Source organism: Anarrhichthys ocellatus, unplaced genomic scaffold, assembly GCF_004355925.1.
Source record: "Anarrhichthys ocellatus isolate YVR2014 unplaced genomic scaffold, GSC_Weel_1.0 scaffold29, whole genome shotgun sequence".
In the NCBI taxonomy this organism is placed as follows: domain Eukaryota; kingdom Metazoa; phylum Chordata; class Actinopteri; order Perciformes; family Anarhichadidae; genus Anarrhichthys; species Anarrhichthys ocellatus.
The window spans coordinates 5,165,578-5,186,305 of NW_022280059.1; the positions used below are offsets into that span (position 1 = coordinate 5,165,578).

At 43.9% G+C, this 20,728-nt stretch overlaps 1 protein-coding gene across 9 annotated transcripts in view; it reads left to right on the forward strand.

Annotated features, from left to right (window-relative positions):
• The window catches only part of robo2 (roundabout, axon guidance receptor, homolog 2 (Drosophila)), a 245,935-nt gene that overhangs the window by 206,085 nt on the left and 19,122 nt on the right, over nucleotides 1-20,728 (forward strand). For 5 of the 9 annotated variants that reach the window (XM_031863437.1, XM_031863444.1, XM_031863442.1 and 2 more), the window contains 13 exons: nucleotides 116-287; nucleotides 2,637-2,842; nucleotides 3,887-3,968; nucleotides 4,080-4,245; nucleotides 4,387-4,553; nucleotides 5,849-5,970; nucleotides 7,827-8,058; nucleotides 10,953-11,077; nucleotides 11,167-11,338; nucleotides 12,332-12,520; nucleotides 13,417-13,443; nucleotides 16,226-16,268; nucleotides 20,147-20,274. In XM_031863437.1, the coding sequence (XP_031719297.1) occupies nucleotides 116-287; nucleotides 2,637-2,842; nucleotides 3,887-3,968; nucleotides 4,080-4,245; nucleotides 4,387-4,553; nucleotides 5,849-5,970; nucleotides 7,827-8,058; nucleotides 10,953-11,077; nucleotides 11,167-11,338; nucleotides 12,332-12,520; nucleotides 13,417-13,443; nucleotides 16,226-16,268; nucleotides 20,147-20,274 (1,831 nt within the window). The remainder of the gene's footprint in view (nucleotides 1-115; nucleotides 288-2,636; nucleotides 2,843-3,886; nucleotides 3,969-4,079; nucleotides 4,246-4,386; nucleotides 4,554-5,848; nucleotides 5,971-7,826; nucleotides 8,059-10,952; nucleotides 11,078-11,166; nucleotides 11,339-12,331; nucleotides 12,521-13,416; nucleotides 13,444-16,225; nucleotides 16,269-20,146; nucleotides 20,275-20,728) is intronic. The other 4 variants (XM_031863440.1, XM_031863443.1, XM_031863445.1 and 1 more) reach the window with 1 other exon arrangement.

Here is a 20,728-nt window from a genome sequence, read left to right on the forward strand (position 1 = left end):
GTGTGTGTGTGTGTGTGTGTGTGTGTGTGTGTGTGTGTGTGTGTGTGGGTGTGTGTTTCCAGGCTGTACTGGTTCCATGTTCTCACTAATTGCCTGCTTGTACGTCTTCTTGCAGAATTTGCTCTTTCCCAACCAACCCCAGCAGCCGAGCAGTCGCTTCTCGGTGTCACCCAGCGGAGACCTCACCATCTCATCTGTGCAGCGGGCCGATGCCGGTTACTATATCTGCCAGGCCTTGACCGTTGCAGGCAGTATCCTCGCCAAGGCTCAACTGGAGGTCACAGATGGTGAGGGATAACCGACGTGCAATTTATTCCCTGCCAGCACACTAACACACACCTCAACACCACTGCAAATGTGGAGAAGTTGGTGCATTTCAACACAGATGTACTTGTTTGATTTTCTCCCACGTGCATTTAGACATTTAGCCATTAACAAACACTGGGTTTATACCGGCAACAGAGATCTGATTTTAGTTTGTCAAGGTTTAACTGTGGCACATTTTATCCCTTGTGCAGCAATACATTCGGCTTGGGTTTGAAAAAATGTTGGTATGCACATGACCTTCAGTTACTGTGTTTTTTGCAGTACGCTCTTTGTTTCATTTATTTTTTCCTGACACAATTTAATTAACATTTTCTACTTTTCCTTTTGGAAAGAAAATAAAGCATCGTCCTTGAGTTCCTTCAAGTTTAATGATCAGCGTTTTGGGTGAGTGGGTGAGGTGCAAGTATGTACGCGTGTGAGGGAGGGAGCAAGAGAAAGAGACAGAGAAAGAGAGGGGACACGATTGAGTGAGGGAGTGAGTGACAATGGTTTTCTGTGGAATGAATTATGTGGGAGCATCTAATCTGCTCAGCTGTTGTGATGGCAAGATCGACGGCCACCCATACGTCTGTTGAAGTACCTGCTAGCAGAAAGATTAAAAGCACTACAGGAACACTGTTTTCAACGTTTGGTCTGAAATAGGAATGGTTCTATTGCACGTCCTTCAGTCGCCTGGAATAACATATCAACACATTTTACAGCCAAATACTTATCAACAGCAAACCATTTCATTTGTTTTTTTTACACATATTTATAGCAAAAGGCATGTTAACAAGAAGGGTGTTAGGCAGGTCTAAAAGAAAAGGAAGGATAGGAGGAAAGAGTACAGAAGGGCCAGGTCACGGTCGGGTCATGGCCACACCTGCCGCAGTCTTCTTGTGATTTACTGCCCCGCGCTCAGACAACATTCTGTGGCGTTCAAGGAGATCTGTAATGAGAAATTCCTGATCCAGAGACCCAAGGCCTTAGTTTAGCCTTGCCTCCTCCCTTTGTCACTCCTACAGTACATCAACACATCGAGGAGCATTAAAACCCTGGATAGCTGCCTGTCTTCTCTTAATAGACATCGACTTAAACTTCACTTAGAAAAAAAATATATTTATAAAGATGAATGCAATATATTGTAGTGAAACAAAATGCTTTAATGTAGCTTATAATGTTGGTGTAAATCTTTAGGAGAAGGCAATGGCAGACAGAACACTACACTGCAGCATAGTGAGTCCTTGTCTAGCAGCAGGTGCTTTGAATCATCTCTTGGCTTACTTTCTGATTTTTATTTCATATTATTGCATTTAGTCCGAATAAAAACAATCCAGAGAACTAAAACAATAAGTGAAATAATCATTACTGAAATTCATTTGGCTCATGGTAGATACTCCTCTGGTTTCTGATCGTTTTTTCTCTTTCGGTCTTACGTGACCCAAAGCGAGGGGTGACTCTAACACAGCAGAGGTGTATTACTTGGAAGCACTTCCTTTTGTCAGATGTATTTGCTAGAGTGGAAATAGGGGTGGAAACGAGGGTGTGATAATGTGTTGAAAGGTTACTGAGGTAGACTTGGTAATTAGCCCCTGCAGGTCTGACATCATTAATCCATACCTTCTAATTAATGTGGGTTCTGTGATGCCAGGGGGACTCCACATTATTCAACTCTAAATATATAAACTGCCTGTGTGCTAGAGTGCTAACTCTCTCTGGGATCACCTCTGACATACGCACTATTTCAATGAAGGAACCCACAGGCTTTTTTGGCACAAATTAATTTGCACATGTGAATGGGATTCATCTGAAGTGAATTAGAACAAAATATAAAATTATTATTTGATGTTTAGATACTACCCCTCACTCTGTTTGCACCTCATTCAGTAACATGTAGTATTTGAAATTCACCTTTCAATGTGCCCCCAGTTCACATAACTAAGTATTTATCTGAACCACAGTGAGTCAATTGGCAAGAGTCTAACCGCTAAACTGTACCACAGAGTCTAGAGTAGAGTATAAAAATAAGGCTACCCAGGCAGTAACTGGAAATTGCTTAGCATCCCACTGCCACATCAATGCAACTAGAAAACGCTACTCAGCTGTTCTTTCCCTGCTTCCTGGAAAGACAGGATATAGTCATTGTTCTGTGGTGCAATTACAAGACCTGCAGAGAAAATAGTCTACTTTATGATAGATACCCACATCCACCCTCTGTGCATTTTATGATCAATGCTGTCACTGAGTTTATTCCACCGTCAGGCGCCTTATGTGAACACAGATTTCCATCTGGATAATAATATGCACACATTTCTGTCTTTGTATCACAGTGCTCACAGACAGGCCGCCACCCATCATTCGCCAAGGCCCATCCAATCAGACACTTGGGGTGGAAAGTGTGGCACTGTTGAAGTGCCAGGCATCAGGAGACCCCATCCCCTCCATCAGCTGGCTGAAGGATGGCGTCAGTCTGCTGGGAAAGGACGCCCGCATGTCCCTGCAGGAGCTGGGCAGCCTGCAGATAAAAAACGTCAAGGTAAAAGATTTAAGTGGTCCTATTGGTGTAAAGAATGACTACCTATCAATTTGTGCCTCTGTGCCAATGGTATATTCGTCCAACTAGAGTTTAACTGAAATAGTTTATTGCCGGCTCCCTTTAAGCTTCACACTTGGTCACTCTATTTTGATATTGGCCTTGGTTAAGTATCTTCATTTTAGATGTTTATACAGTTATATGCATTTGTGAGGGAATGCCTGCAGCACTGCAGGATACAAGTATTTGTCAAATTCAGTGGGACATGGCTTAAGCATAACTTAAGGTACCATAATGCCTTAAAGCGATGAATAGGCAGCATTGATTTTTTTTTTGTTATTGTTTGATAGTATCACTTAGTGGCACGGCAGCTCCAACTGGGCTCAGCTGTGCAGGGTTGGATGGACTCCAGCTGTAGCATAGAAACATGTATGCACTTACCGATATATACACACACATGTGCACACACGTACACGTTTAGAGTAGATTAAATTTAAAAAGCTCACATCTTCCTTTCCCCACTCAGAGGCCTCAGTGGAATATCTATTACGCTTGACAAAGCTGCCGACCGCTGACATGTTATTTAATAAATGGATGGAAGGCACAGGGACAAAAACCAACAAACAACCAAAGTTCCTGAGAGGGATGGAGAGACAAGCCAGCTGTCATCGGTTCAGGGGGTTCCAGCAGCCCACCCTAAATTGATTAGCCTGGCTTTGTTGTGGTCGGCAGGACAGTGGGGTAATAAGGAGGGGGAGTGGGAAGGTGATGGAAGGGTGGTGAGTAGAAAATGGAATTCATTAGGAAATTAGCGTCAGCACTTTGAGGCACTCACAAATGACACACAATTTGGCCAGCACAAGGCTCGCTCATGAAGTCGCCCCGTCGCTTTTTTATTGCTTCAGCGATAACATATATTCAGTTATTGCTGCTGCTCTAATGTGTAGAATAGAATGGCACTAAAAGTGTCATTAAGCTCTGTGTGTTGATGCTGTTAGTGTGTGTGTTTGGTTTTATTCATATATGCATGTCTGTACTTTATACCAGCTTTCAGACTCTGGGATCTACACATGTGTGGCTACCAGCTCCAGCGGTGAAACATCATGGAGTGCTTTCTTGGAAGTCAAAGGTACAAGATGGTGTAATGATTCCATATGTTTTATTGACTGAAAAAAGAAATCAACTTGTCAGCAGTTTTCACGAGAACATTTGTTTCCCCCATCTCCTTCTCTCCATTCAGAATCAGGTGGAGTGATAGTCATGAAAAACCACGATGAGCATGAGCTTCCAGGCCCGCCATCTAAACCTCAGGTCACAGACGTCACCAAGAACAGCGTGTCCTTGTCCTGGCAGCCTGGGATGGCTGGAGCATCACCTGTCTCCTCATTTGTCATTGAAGCATTCAGGTGCGTTTTACCAGTAACATCAAATCCCTCACTCACTCGTTAATAATCTTGGTATGCTTTGGATTGCATGTGTAAAATAATATATTATATCATGTGAAAATAAAATAAAGATGAAACCACCTTTTTTTTCTTCCATTGCAGTCAATCAGTGAGCAACAGCTGGCAGACAGTAGCAGATCATGTCAAAACCACCCAGTTTACCGTCAAAGGTCTCCGTCCCAATACCATCTACTTGTTCATGGTCCGAGCAGTCACCAGCCAGGGCCTGAGTGATCCAAGCCCCATGTCTGATCCTGTCAGAACACAAGGTACTTACATAACGTTGCTATTAAAGGAATTTATTATATCAACAGTATTTATTGAATACATGTGTAGTTATATGTGAACCTGTCATCATCACTTTCACTGGTGTGGTTAGGGGAAGGTCACTGTGCTCCCCTTCAAAGTGTGATACGTATCAACCCCTCTCAGCAATCTGCAGTGAATAGCTATACTGAAACACTACAGAACTTTCCAGAGGTCAAATCCTCCATCTCAGCCCACCTCATTAAGGCTACATTTTAGCAATTATGTAAAATGAGCATGTCTACTTTTGGAAGACCTAACTGAGTTAGTGCTATCCTTGCTATGTTAATGATCATAGCAGGAGAAAATGACTGTCTCCAAACCCAAAGAAGATTTGATTACAGTACTGGACAGACCACAGTCTCCAGATTACACTGATATGATAAGTCCCAGGCAAAAAAAAAAGCAACCTTTGGCCGAGCTCTTTCAAATGCAGGCCAAGAGCGTGTTTGAAAAAAGTAGTCCATTTGAATTGCAGCATATCTCTCTCATGCTGAGGTGAAGGTCTTGAGATGATATAGAGACGCATTTATTGACAATGACATGAATTGATGATAAATTTATTTTTAACCTTTTTTTAAAACTGTATTTGGTTTGGCTTGGCCTTGTGGCCTGTGATTCGTGACCATGTTGGGTTGTCCACATTAAGCTTTTTAAAAAATATATAATTTCCTCTCTCTTTTTTTTTGCCTCCCTCCAGTAAATAACTGGAGCTCGCTTCAACCACGCACAGTTTCTCATACACTGGAGTTTTTTTTTTTACTGCTTGTAACTTGAAATATGTAAATGTGCAAAATGGTAAATGAGCTGGAAAATAGTGTCATCATGTCCATCTCCCATCCAATATGTCTCGGGTCACGCATTCACATTTCATTTGTTGATGTGGTTGTTCAGGCAGGCCCCAGTAAGTGCAGACAAGTCACACATCGAAATAAGTCTCCTTTCTTTTCTCCAAACCAGACGGAAGCCTTAATACAACATGGAATAAGGTCATTTTTATGCAGATGAAGTTGCTCCTGTTCAAATGGAGCCGTGATCACACATTTGTAGGCTTCTTTGTTGAAGCTGATTGGTCTATTCACTCACTCTTCTACCATTTCACTTCTGATCGTGATGAAGAGAGGTTTATTGTGTGAAACTGAGTGAACTCTTGTGAAAATGAAATGAAGTGGAGGGGAGTGGGGAGACATTTTATTTTGAGCCATCTCTCTCTGTCTTTCTTTTTCTCACTTTTTTTCTTCTTCTTGCTCTCTCATAGATATAAGTCCTCCAGCCCAGGGTGTCGACCACAGGCACGTGCAGAAGGAGCTTGGTGAGGTCATAGTTCGCTTGCACAACCCAGTTGTCCTGAGTCCCACAACAATTCAGGTCACATGGACGGTAAGTGCAGCTTGTCTTCTTGCGCACAGAATACAAATATATTGAACTAAGGCTACTTTCAGTTGGTACATTATTTTCATATGTTCAGCTCGAGGCTTTACACCAGAAGAACTTAGATATATAAAATTGTCCATTTTGTATTTGGTTTTCTCATTTTCTTGCATTCTTTTTACATATTTGATTTTGTAAAGTTGAGTCTTTAAGTCAGGATAGTTTGTATTCTAAGATCTCTCTTTGAAGCCAAAAAGCTGCACCTCGAGGCTACCATTTGTTTTATGTCAGGGAATCTTTGTCCGGTTGTTCCTTGAGACTGCAGCTTTGAAATACTGTAATTACTGACTTAAAAGTAACAGAACATCAAATAGCTGAAAAATGTTTCTCTTAACCATCAAAGGAGATGTCAGAGACATCTCGTCGTTCATCAATCTTCTGTATATCTTCAGGTGCTTCCCTCTTAAGACAAAGACTTTGCACAGATGGAATTAGATTGAAATTAATGTTTGTGGTGGAATTGCATTTTCCTGTTTTCTTACTGTCAAGAGATGATGCATTAATCTTCTTTAACACTCATACATACAAGCATTACAAACACACACCTGCTCTTCCACCATGCGTGTCTGCGTATCGTGGTGTTTTTTGCCTCACAACAAGAATCACATTACGTCCCAAAATTAGGCCATTTTATTAAATGTGAAAAATGTAAAAACAGCTACAGACTTTTGTTTTCATTTACTTGCATGCCAATGAGGACAAAAATGGCTTTGTATAATATATAAGGCTGAGGTGGTGATACAATAAAGCTATGTGAATGTTTATTTTGATCGTGGTGCTATGAATCAGTCGGGTGCTGGTATTTACAGTATACAGCTATCAGTGGCCTTTTTCCATTTTCAAATGGACCACATTAGCAGTTTTCCTGGTGACATGTTTATTGACCCCTGTAATAACTTTCACCCCAAGACTTGGTAGCTAATTTAATTCTAAAGTAGTGCTTTATGATTGTAATGTACAATCAACACGAAACATGGCTACCCAATCAATCAGGGGCCCTTTCAGTAAACAGAGGGGCCACTCTCAGAGAGCTTTTATATTCTCAAATCATCCCATTAATAAAAGTCACGCACCAAGCAGGGGATCCATTTTGCTGATTTACTCTGGCTACACTTGCGAAAAACAGCTGCTTAATACCCCACTTCAAAGCCCTGCTCACTTCTTCTACTGTTAACAAGCCATTACAGTGAGTTATGCGTCCGCTCATCCTCTGCATGAAATTCTGCATTTTCCGTCTAGCTAAATGGGTCCAAGTTCTAAGGGAGGGGTCCTTTGTGGGTTGCAGGGGGCTATCAGACTTCCAGTCTCTCCGTCTTTTCTATGGGACAGATCCGCTGTTATCGCCTCTGCTGTGTATTCTCCTCATGTCCCCAGGGTGTCTCTATGAGTTGCTGCATGACATTCTCATACCCACAGCCCATCTTAGATGTGGGGGGGCCTGCTTTCCGGTGTCACTAGTTAGAATTTATAATAGATAGGAGACATGCATATGTCCTTTAAGGTGGCATTACGGAAAGTCTTTTTAATCGAGGGGGGAACACTTTGGGCTGGTCGCTGTGTGTATGAGGTAATGTCAGGGTGTTAATTGAGCTAAGTGTGTCATAACTTGTGATAAACGGCCCATTAAACCAGCAGCAGCCTCTGAAGTGTCATGAATGCAATCTTGTGAGGAAGGAATACATTGCCAAAAAACATCCTTTTATGTTATCTAGTGGCTGGCCCAAGTAAGCATCTACCAATCTCCTCTGTGCAGTTATTTTTGCACGGAAACACAACAGTAATCTTGTCTTCATTCCCTTTCTCAGGTGGATCGTCAGTCCCAGTTCATCCAGGGTTACAGAGTTTTGTACAGGCAGACATCCGGACTGCCTTCACCGGGACCCTGGCAGACCCAGGATGTGAAGGTCCCTTCTGAGCGCAGCGTCATCCTCTCCGCGCTCAAAAAGGGCATTGTGTATGAGATCAAGGTCCGTCCTTATTTCAACGAGTTTCAAGGCATGGACAGTGAATCCAGAACAGCACGGACGACCGAGGAAGGTATGAAGAAGAAGAACATGCTGAGTATTTTGTAGATTATGTCAGGAGCAAAACAACATAGGGATTCAAATAGCTGTGAGTCCCCCACAAATGTGGGTTGACGGTTGACACATGACCCCGTAGGCTGCTTTCATGTTGGTTTTTGTCATAATATCACACACAGAGTCGAGGGTATATGTGCGAATGCATGTGTGCGTGCCTGCATGTTTGTGCCTGTCTGTCTGACCTTCCTGCTGTGCTTTTTTTTATGATTGGTGGTGTTAGTGCCAAACTTCTTTTAATCCATCACCCAGCAGCCACAGGCCTGAGCTGTGATTGGACGCAGCACACACTTCCTCCTGCGAAGATGATCTGTCGCCCAAAGCTTGATTCATACAGGCTCTGACAAGGCCACAGAGCAGTGTGGCACAATATCACACACAAACAAACACACACAAAGGTCTGTGTTTGAAAGAATTGACTATTTTGACCTATGCCTAAACAGAAATGCGTCCAAAAGCACTGCTTCAACTTTCGAGTCGAATAACTGAAATAAAATGTTGATGTGATCTGAAGGAAAGACACTCGGTACATGCGGTTACACTAGCACAAAGAGACAAATATAGACTCCATATACTGGAGACAAAGCCCATCGTGCCACAGCATATTTAGGCCTGCATGTATGGGAGACAGTTCACATCCTGCCCGTGTGACAGGCCCATTTATTTTCCCTTTCTCAGAGGGACCATATCTCCTGTAGCCAGCCAGTGCACGCACTGCTGTAGTGGAACTGCCATCACATTACAGCTGTCCCCAACACTAACACACACATGCACAAAACACATACATGCCAGCACACCACCTCTCCCGGCGGCCTCCAGAACCTGCTTGTCCCAGCTATTACCAATGTTGATATCGCTCCCCGCTTCTGCTCTATCTGCATCCCAGTCCCTCAGAGAGCTCGACCGCTTTCTATTTCTGTTACAAGCCCGCTGCTCTGCCTGGTCATAGCTGATACGCCGTCAAACACACAGCTCTGGGCTCCTCAGAGACCCTGGGACTACTAAGAAGGGCCGCTAGATGGATAGAGAAGTTTTGATCAGAGGGTGATTAAAACCTAGGTTGACCATTAGCTAACACAATTAGAGAATCCCCTGAGCAAGTCCAGATGGATGCAGGGTTACGGAATGCTCAGCTCTCTGATGCTGTGTCCATCTTTGTAGTCTCCCTCCTCCTCTTTCACACATTCTCTCACTCTCCATCTGGACAGTCATGCCATAGCCGATAAATTAACTCTAGTTGCCATCTGATTCCCACTGAATGATTCTCTAAGAAGTCACTAAGGATGCATATATTTTATGCAAATGAATGCTTATTTAGGGGGGAAGGAAATCAGTAATGTTTGTGTAAATGTCCATTTGTAGTGGACAGATCTTCATCCATGTTGATGGATATCTCTGGGCAAGGGCCACAGGTCTCCTCACACCACCCACTGCCTAACATTAGCTAGATATGATGTGTTTGTTTTCCATCATCATGCAGCACGGCACTGTGTGTTCACGAGAGAGACGGCGGGGGGGGGGTCGTCACATTCCTGCCTGCAATACATCACTCCACTAATGGCTCTATTAGGACAGCCTCCGGGGGCCTCTATTGAAAAATGTATATTGTTTAGCACAAATATGCACGATAATAAGCTGTTAAATCATTCATAGCATTAACTTTGAACGACATTGCCTCTGATTGCTGCCACGCACCAATCCAGCACTTTGTCACCTGGATGTAATGCAGCGTTGGAGAGCCCTAAGCGTGATGTTTGATCAGATGCTCCCTTGGTAGATTGCTTCTAATCGGGCCAAGGTGTTGGGTTCATCATTGGACCCATTCATCTTCCACCATGCCAGGGCCTTCTGGCTCTCTGGGGGCCGGTGTGGCCAATTGCACTGAGGGATGAGCACAGATTTACAGGGTGACACGTGCCATTTTGGATGGAGGCGAGGTGAGGGAGAGGCAGCCCAGGAGTAATTGACCTGTCAGTATTCTGCGGTGGTGCCGCTCTCCTGCCAGCCACTGCGGAAATGAGAAAACATTATTTTTAAAATGTTATTTCCAGTTGGGCCAACTGTTATTTATTTTTCCTCTGTTACCCCTTGTGGGGTCAGACAATTGTTGCCATAACAATAACAAGAGAGGTGAGGCTCAGGAAAGCTTGTCTTGTTTCTATCCACTTTCTGGAGCCGATTCATTTAGATGTGCCTCGCTCTGAAGCTTCCCACTGATCCTCACCTACTGGCTTTAGTTTCATCTGGCTGATCGATGGAATCAGTCAATGTGTTTACTGAGACCTTGTTTCCTTCCCCTAAAATGTGTTTTTTTGTCATATTTCCTTGTCGTTTGCGCTTCATCCTATAAGCTCGTTGACCCGCATGCCACCCTGGCTCGCTCGGTGCCGGAGTCTTAGCTTGACTGAGAGAGCACTTGCCTGACTGTGCCAGACTGTCATTCCACAAATCAATACGAGTATTGTCTGCGAAAATCCACCAGGCTGGAGCAGAGGATGGGATATTAAATCATAGTGAAACCCTAAAGAAAGACTACAGCCATGTCAGACCTGCCGTGGTCTTCATGTAAATCCCCCTCTAATGAGACATCTTGACAGCCTTCAGCCACCTGTGCCATCGCCGAAGAATAACATTCCTCGGAAAAGTGTGTTTGTGTGTGTGTGTGTGTGTGTGTGGTTTTGTGTATGTGCACTTGTGCCTACATATTTATGAGCTCCTGTTCAAACACATGCAGATGTACAACACTGCTGTGCATCCCAGTATTCTGGTTTCTAAGGGACTACATACTCTTCTGCTGAGCTGCAGAATAGTGCATTTGATTGTTAATTGGTTATTTTGTGCCTCCTCTTTCAGCTCCCAGTGCCCCTCCTCAGCAGGTAACAGTCCTGACTGTGGGAAACCAGAACAGCACCTCCATTAGCATCTCCTGGGATCCCCCTGCACCAGACCACCAGAACGGCATCATCCAAGAATACAAGGTTTGTCTCAGCGAGTCAACGTGGATTTGCATTGAACTTATCGAAAGCCAAATGGAATCAAGTGCCACTCTTATTTTTTCCCCTTTTAGATCTGGTGTCTAGGGAATGAGACACGTTTCCATGTGAATAAGACAGTGGATGCAGCCATACGCTCAGTGGTGGTGGGCGGGCTGCAGGTGGGAGTGGTGTACCGGGTGGAGGTGGCTGCCAGCACAAGTGCAGGGGTTGGAGTCAAGAGTGAACCTCAGTCCATTATCATCGGTAAGGTGGATTGACAAAAAGCGTTCACAACATCAAATTTAAGTTTTTCCCTATTCAACATCAGTGTTCACAAAGAAGATTGTATTTCTGTACAAATAGTGTGAATGTTTATGTTAAATACGAGGAACGCCCAAATGGATAATATTGTTAAAATACTACCGGTTTTATATGTGACCTGACCTCGAATGATTTATGTGGAGCTGAGGCAGATTGTGCCTGATTTGACCCATAACTGATGGCTTGGCCTGTAGCATGTTCTTATTTCCCCAGTGTCACTCACATAATCCATCTCCGAGAGCAGAGCCCCAAGCTTGCAGATATAATATCTTGTGTGTTTGTGTGTCTGTGGATGGGTGTGTGCTGTCTTGTGGTTACACAGTAATATAAAAGATGAAGAGCATGTGTGCAGCTTTGCATGAGTGCGTATTTTTTCCTGTCAATGTGTGGAAACATTCGTTTGTGCTCTGAGTCTCTTACCATGCTCTAAGAAATAGTGGCATGCACTCTCGTCAGGGTGAGCTGCGATTGAAGATCAATACAGACCAGGATCCTCTCCTCTCATTTCACATGGTGTGTTTTACCGGCAAAGGAGTGAATTAGGGGCCGAGCTTAGCAAACAACCTGGTCACCTGGGGGTTTGCTATAAGCTTTTAGGCTTTGTCTTTTTCAGTCTGTACATTAAATTTCACTGCACATCCTTTATATCCGTGTCCTGCTCCCTTGGTCATATCTCTGCGGAAATTCATCAAACCTATTTCCTTTGATCTTAATCCAGCCCTAACCCTGTCTTGATGTATCTGTAGATGTCATATCTGCTCAGTAAAAAAAGTGAACATTTTCAAGCACGCCAGTATAACAGGGGAGGTCGGGTTATTTTGGACTCACCTTGCAGCAGCAAAACCATGCACAACAGCTTTGTTATTTCCTGTTTCTCTCCAGTAGCTACCCACCCAGCATCACACTAATGTTGCCTGTTTATCCCCGTGACCTCAGGTAAGGAATTCCGGGACGTGATTATACATGGAAACCGGAACAACAGCATCACAGAGCAGATCACTGATGTGGTGAAACAGCCTGCCTTTATCGCCGGTATTGGAGGGGCCTGCTGGGTCATCCTCATGGGCTTCAGCATCTGGCTGTACTGGCGGAGAAAGAAGAGAAAGGGCCTGAGCAACTACGCAGGTTAGACTGATCATAGTCTCATGGTCACCTATGCACATTTACACTGACATTCTGCTCTTGTGCCTTAGCAAACAATGTAGAGTTCATCTGCTTCTCTGTCAAAGCAAGAATATTTCATACGCTACCATCTTTCAGTCTTAATCAGTACAGTTTTGATTAAAACATTGTAGAAGTTGCTAGCAATGAGGTTGACATTGCTAGGGTGTTAAAGCTCAAGAGGGAGACAGATGTCAGCGTGAATCATTTCCAGACGGCTACAGTTTTGACAAATCCACCCACGGTGTTGGTTAATAGCCCAGGGTGGTGGAGCTGAGTGGGCAGACTGGACTGTCCGCTGGTCACTGAAGTTGGAGTTCGTCCAGCTCTCCTCCCACACACTGACCCCGACATCTTCCCGAGTGACCCCCAGTCAATACTAGCAACCGCCAAGTCCACTGACAAGGGTACAATATTTAATTAGAGAGCAGAAAATGGTAATGAACTGACACATTAGTGTTGCAGTCAGTGCAACACTATATTCAAACATTAGTTCTTGTCTTATTAACAAGCAGAAATTCAAAAGAAACAAATTCTTTTTCATTTTTTTTATTATTTACAGCAAGTCAAAAAGAATAAGTACGTTGGCAGCTACTACACGCTGGTCTGGTTAATTTGCTCTTCATTTACGTGTTTGTTTGTTCTCTTTGGTTTGTGCCACCAACCCTAAACCTCTGTGGCTTGTGAGCTGGCTGCTTTCCTGGCTGTCGCTCTGCACGCTGGGCGGCGATGCGGTCTTACATTCTCTGACCCTCAGCACCTGCTGGCCTGACCCTGTCCTCAGTGTGCAGATACCCCTAAAGCACCGCTTATCTCTGCAGGCTATTAACACACGACTTCTCTGTCTTCTTCTTTTACAGTTCAGTCCTTCACCTTCACCCCTGCAGGTACTGTTCATTTGTCCCGTCTCCTCACCCCACCTTAACGCAGATTCATCTCCTGCCCGCTTATAGTATTTGTGCTTGGATCGTCATGGCCAAAGCAAATCCAAACTTCCAAACCAAACAGAGAAGCAAATTTGCTAGTCAAAGAAATCTGGATTTGCTATAGGCCATGATCCCAGCCCTGCAAACTTGAGCCGTTGTTCCTGCCAAACCTACAGCCTTATTTACCTATTGTGCTGTAATTGTGTGTACGTCTGTTGCTGTTTTTGAATGACATTTCATCCTGTCTTGTGTATCTTTTTTTTTCGTGTGGTGCAGGGTGCGACTGCCCATTTTCCTCCTCCTCTAATGATCTTATTCATCTTTGTTTTCTTTTTAAGACTCGGATCGTGTTGTAATTTATACATCTGTTCTCCATAGGTGTCATTTAGGAAGCTGGCTGGTGTATTTGATTGTTTTCCCCTTTTCCCTCTGTATAGTATTTGTGTTCTTTACTTGTAATGATTTCCCCCCTCTACTGTGGCTACACATATTTGGCTGCCTTGGCTACATTTTATTTATTGCTAAAATATTGCCATTTTGATGGCAACATATTGTCACTGTCTGTCTTCTGCTGAATTAAGCCTGAGTGGCACCGCAGTCATGCATCTGACTGTCTGTCTGTGGTCTGTGGCCTATCAGAGACACTGAGCAGATGAAAATCATCTATTTTGTAAAGTAAATCTGTAGCTATGCACTCCATGTGGAGTCTACACCTAAAAACCCATTTTACTATGGTCTTTCCACAGCAGCTGTAAAAACAGATTATGGAACACATTAACATGTTAGTGAAAGTTGTCTTTTTGAAATTGGAGGCACACCTCAGAAAAGCCACAGTGGAAGCAGGTTATTTCGCGAAAAGAGTTCAGAGTGGCGAGCACAAAACAAGGCCAAATATTGCAGAGATTGTGGAGTTACAGTGAGGTGATATTTAGAACACGAACCAAAGTGCCGCTGAAGAGCCTTACAGTGCTGCGCTTCTCTGTATTGACAATTAGTTGATGTATCGAGAGTGTCCTGTCTCAGCCTCCTAAAGCTGTCAGAACATGAGGTAAATCACTACACTGTTGAGGCACACGTCCAACAGGAAAGAGATTTGATGGAATTTTTATACACTGATTATGTCCACCCCCCCCTTAATGCTTATTAAAGGGGATTAATCTGTATTCATATTGGAGAAAGTGCTTATCTGGAAGACGGAAGCGAGGAGCACAGCTATGCCACCGTGTCACTCTGGCTAACATAAAAGTCTTCCAGAAATGTGCCTGAGCACAGATAGGGACTTCAGAGGCCTTCCCGCTGCACAGCCTCCCCTCGCCTCCCCCTGTCAGTCCTCTCTCAAACGACAGAGAATGCTCTTCTTCTGCAAGTTTGTCGGTGGTGGAACAAAGAAAAATGGCTATATGACGGAATAAGGGACTCTGTCTCGAGCAGTCAAAGCTACATTTTATTCAGGCAGACCTGCAATGTTGGTTTTATCTGGTAAAACCTTTATTAGCAGGAAGTATTTTAATCCCACTTGCCACTGTTCATTTGCTTGAACCTAAATGCAATAAATAAACTTGTGTCAACTGTGCCGATATTCATACTAGACAAGTTTTAAATTGTGTTTCTCTTCCCAAAAATCCTAAAATTCTGTTCATGTCAGAGGAAATTGGATTAAGTAAACTCAGGTTGTGTTGATGTTACATAAAAATGTCATGTTAGCAGCCACTGTAATCTGTCATGGTAGTTTCCTCTACCCTGTAATCTGTGTTACTACGTCACCCGCAGAAAAGCCCCCTCTCTCGCCCATGCCGGGGCTTGTTGTGGAATCAACCTGAATGAAACAGAAAAGAGAGGAGGAATGTTCAGCCTCCTCTCTTTAATCTCCATCTGTGGAACAAATGAGCTAAATTACTAACAGCTCTCCTTCCCTCTGTTGAGTAAACCAGCTCTCTATTTTTCCATCCTCTCTCCCCCACATCGGGATGAGGTGTTTTCCAAAAACTCGTGCTGCTTTTCTCTGCTTCCTGTGATCCCTTGAAGTTCTGACATGCTTAGAACTCTCGATGCTGCTTTGTCATCATGGTCGTTGAACAGAGATGAAATGGATCCTTCACAGCCGTCTCTCACTTTGAGCCATGGAGTTTTACTAGCCGTTGACAAAGCGCGGCCCTTGTTATCTATAGATCACAGTAATGGAACAGGCCACATGCATGGCTTCTGGGGAGCCCTGGCAGCGGAAGGATCAGTAACTCAGTCTCCACGCCCGTAGATAGAAAACTCAACGTGATTAATGAGCCCTCTGCCTTTTCTAATCATTTTTTGGCTGAGATTTAATCACAAATCTGATAATAACTCAGCAGCAAAATAAGAAAGATGAAATGAGTTTTGCCTCTCATCAGGCATCTTGTCCTTGAGGAGCACATGACGTCTCCACTTATGCACAGCAAAGCAATATGCAATTCCCATCATCGCACTTTTTTTAATTTTCATGAAAGGCATTGGACGCAGAGGGATCTCTTAGGGAATTCATCAACTATCTAGCTGTGTAAAAAAAAAAAAGAGATGAAAAGAGCAGATGAATACATTGCTGTTAAAGCACAAGGGCAAACTGGACAACATTGAAACAACAATGTATCTTATCTTGATTGTGGAAAAAGATCCTGGTTGATTGCTATGTATTTTACCAGAAACACTTCATATTTGGCTTTGTCTTTTTTTTCCTCCATCTTCTTCCTCTTTCTTTCTCCTCGGATTTTAGTGACATTCCAGAGAGTGGATGGTGGTCTGATGAGCAATGGAAGGTGAGTGTCCCACCAGAAACCAAACAGCAATCAGTATTCATGTGCAATATCACAAGCTAATAAAACATCAATCTTCCCATCATTGTCATTTTATTCGATCCGTCCTGCGCTTTACATGTCTTAACACAAACTCTCCTCCACGGTCATGCATTGAGTCTACAGCGAGCTGCTTTTGATTTTAACACTGATAAATGACTGATAGATTGATAGGTAACCAATACCTGTTTGTGTGCCTGCCATGCAAACCGGCACGCAAATATACATTTCTAACACATCTCTGTTCATGCATCGATAGATGAACTCATAAATCTCCTCAACAGAATTAACAGAAACAATTTAAGCAGAGAGTGCTTTTATTTTGTCATTTATCTTCCGCTGCTGGCTACTGGCAACCCAGAAGCCCTCTGGAGTGATAAATTTGCCTGTCACCTTGCGTGGGCGGCTGGGATCTGAGCACATGTAATAATGTAAAAATAATTACCCAGGGGAGAGGTGTGCGGAGGTACCCTGCTTGCACCCCCATACAGCCTGCTCCATTTCAGTGTGCGTTAGTGAAAGAGAGAAGGGCTACAGAGAATAGGGCACATCTCAATGACACCGGTTACTGAGCCTTTGTGGGTATTCAAGAGACTCCCTTGAGAATCCCAGGCTTCTGTCTCTCGACTGCTTATCACACCTGACTAGGTAAAGCCTCCAGATCTCAAACACTCACGGAGAGATTGCCAACTAAATCTGACCCTGTGTGTCTCTGGGCTTTTGGGAAAGTGTCTGCGCTGCAGTCTGGTAGTAGATTTTTTACATTTATGCTTTTCCTTTTTCCGTTACTGTGCGCGTATGACTCGGGGCCACAATGGACAATTTTGCCGATATTGTTCTGTGAGCTGCCAGCATGCTCTCAATGAATTAGCCACGCCACTTGCCGTGCTTTTTCTCATCTACTTTCTGCTGAAGTGATTTTCCTTCAATTTTCCACATAAGTGGTTCTGATTCTCACTCCAGCGAATGGGATTTGAAATGTCTGTATTTGTGAGGCTCCATATTTGTCATATCTTTTGTCAGAAGCGACTGCCGCAGTTTGCACAAGGCTGGAATAGGATGCAGCCTGGAGCTCCAACACAGGCCCCTGATCCGTTAGTCACTCTAGTGCCATCAAATTCCAGATGTTGCAACTTGCCCATCTGTCCTGAGAGTGAGAATGTGAAGCAGAGTATCAGAGGAGAATGTGTTAAGTTGTTACATGAGATGTTTATTGCATTAATTAGACAATAGCAAATGAAGCCGTGTCTGTTTCCAGTTTCTCATTGGCTCCTGCCAAATTGCCCTGACTGAACAATTACACTTAATCGATCACAAAATAAATGATTCATGGAAGATGAATAGGCTGCAGATTGGTAGACCTGGACGATTTGACTTTGGCTGCTCAATTGAAATTGATAAAAGCCGATAAGGGCCCATTTCTTATCCCCCTGCCAATAGGGAGATGTTAATTAGAAGGTAGTAATAACTTCCTATCCCAGCACTGATCAATATTTTAGCAAAGCAGTTTCACTCCTTTAGGCAGGGAGAATGGGCTGAGCTTCGCAGTGAACAGGTTTCACTAACACTGTTGCTATGGAGATTCCTTTACATCCCAGGATCTGAATGCTTAATGACACCATGTTCCCCGAGAGTCAATCTAGAAAAGTAATCTGTGTTTCCCATTGCTTTAAGTGTTAGCTAATGTCTAGACTTTTAATCCAAATTCCATTCACTAGTCAGTGGGACCATAAACACCTGATTTATGAAGTTGCTTTGGAATTAATATCTCTCACTCGGCTTATTTATGGGAAGCTCAGTGTCGGACATCTAAGGCAGTATTTATGGTTCCCTAGCCATCGCAAGTAACCGTAATATCTAACAGAAAGAGGAATCGCTCCAAATCAAATTTTATCTGCCAAGGTCGCCATCCATCCTGGGTTGGGCAGGGATTAAAAGTTAAATGTTGACTTTTTATTAGATGTATGTCCCGGTGTCCACCCTCTCACACACACACACACTCACACACACACACCAATATGTGTGTGTGTATATATATATATTTCCAGAAGAAATCAGTCTTATTCTAATTATCCTTAGCAGGAATACTGCTGTGTGGTAAATACAAGGACGATGCATCCATTTCCACTGTCAGCTCCAAATGGTCTTTCTCTAGTAAGCTGGGGAAGTGTTCGCTGTAGCACACAGGGCAAGTGAGACAAGTAACAAGACAAAGGCATGGTCTTTTACTTTTGACGGTGTGCATTTGTGGTGTATATGGGGGAAATCAATGTAAGTAGGGTTAGGGAAAGATGGTGAGAGAGAATGATGGCAGTGGGGGAGCATGGCAGCCAGAAACAGAGGTAGAGATCAGGGAGAGATGTATTACCCTATAAAAGTGCATGTGTCTGATGCACAGCCATCAATTTGAATGACTTGTCTCCCCCGAGGGCCTGTTTTGGCATTCAGGAACCACAGCGAGGGCTCTTAGCTTGCCAGGGCTGCAGTTCATTTGGACTCCCCCTCTGAGGAACAGCTCCTCTCATTAGAACTTGTGTCTGAGGGAGAGACTGACTGCCGCACGCCCATTACCTGCCCCTGTCCTCAGGGCTTGACTCGCTCTCAGAGCCAACACGTCATCCCGCTGAAGCTGAGACAAAAAGCCCCACCAGACAGCCAGGCTGCTCACTGCTGTGCTCCGCAGCTTCTCAGAGCACACTTGTGCATCTGTAGTCTGCTACATACAGACAGCGGGGTGTGCTGTGTTTCTGAGAAGGCAGTAGCATCCACTTCATCACGTGTGGTGCTTGTCTGACCATTGCTAGGTGTGAATTCTTAGGGTAAAATAAAAAAAGAGACAGTAAAATACTTCTATTTTTGTTTAGGGTCTTTTGTCTGCTTAACATGTGTTGACACTAGAAGTTATACCTTCTTTTTTTGTTACGTTTGAATTTCAATGGAAATAAGCAGGTAATGATATATCAATGAAGTAATACATAGACAAAGGCATTTGACTCAATCTGTAATTCTCATTTAACTCCATCTGTGTTATCCATGGTAACGAGCCTCGGACGTGATTGTACAGTAAAGTGATCCTAATAGCCTCCCAGCAGTCAGCCATGACAGGTTAAGGCTTAATGGCTGCCTTTTATGGTTCTCACCCCCTCAGGAGGGACACAACACCTGTTAAATGGAGCTGGCCTCTCCCATAAGCAGGCATCCCACAAGTGGGTTCGGGGGCATCATGGTGGGGCTAGGGCCGAGGTTTGACGTCTCATCAAATAAGATTTAGACTGTCTGGACTTCACCACAAGGGGTTGATGGGAAAACACAGCAGAATGTGCAAGATATTAATGAATAAGGAAATGCATACATGTGGGTGCACTGCTGCACATGTGTGCAAAGAGCAAATGCATGCATTAGTGTCTCCACAGTGTGCTTTTGCATGAATAACTCAGGGAATGTGACAAAGACACAGCAGGAGAAACAGAGAGATAAAGGGCTGTGTTTGCCTGAAGGAATTCCAACTTTGTGAGAGACGAAATGTATCCGTACAGTATTTCCCCCTATCTCAGTGTTTCATTAGCTTCAGTGGCTTATGGCAAGCTTATCTCACACAAACACACATTATTGTGCAGAGTCTAACATTTAAACATATGTTTGATTCTTTTTGTCTTCACTTTGACTCGCTACTGATTGCTGTCACGTTTTTTTATTGTTTATTTCAGAACTCATTTACATAATGCAGAAATAAACCATGCCTAATAAGTAATTGGTGATGTTGTGTGTACAAAAAGCTCTGTTATTAATGCAGTTTCACAGCCTATGTGTAATCTAGTGTTTCATCCTGTGTTTCCATGTAGCCGGCCAGGCCTGCTGAATGCCAGTGACCCAGGTTACCCCTGGTTAGCGGACTCTTGGCCAGCCACCAGCCTGCCTGTCAACAGCAGCTCTGGGGGACCCAATGACATGAGTAACTTTGGTCGAGGAGGTGAGTGCCTTCGTGGTGTCCCAGATGTTATGAGAAAGAGGCCGTGAGAGGTGAAAGATGATGGCCTCCCCCTGTTGTTCATCATGTACATACATGCATTCAAGATATACATATATGCATATTGCATGTGCGTTTGCGTATATATTTATACATCACATCAGAGGATAGCTAGAGCATTAACAGTGGGGCCTCTGCTGTCACCAGGCTGAGTAATGGCAAATAGTCCAGCCTGGTGTCATAGCCCATATCTTAGAGCGAGAGAATGTGAGGGGGGAGACGGGCAGAGGAGCGGGGGGGGGGGGGGTTTGAAAGGATGGTCTTGAGCAGCCAGTCGTGAAGGACATGCGCAGCTTGACTGGCGCAGATGCGGACACTTCCGCCATGGCTCTACATCATCTCCCCTTCACTGGGCATGCAAACCATGCGCCATGGAGAGAGTCTGCTAGCTCTTCCC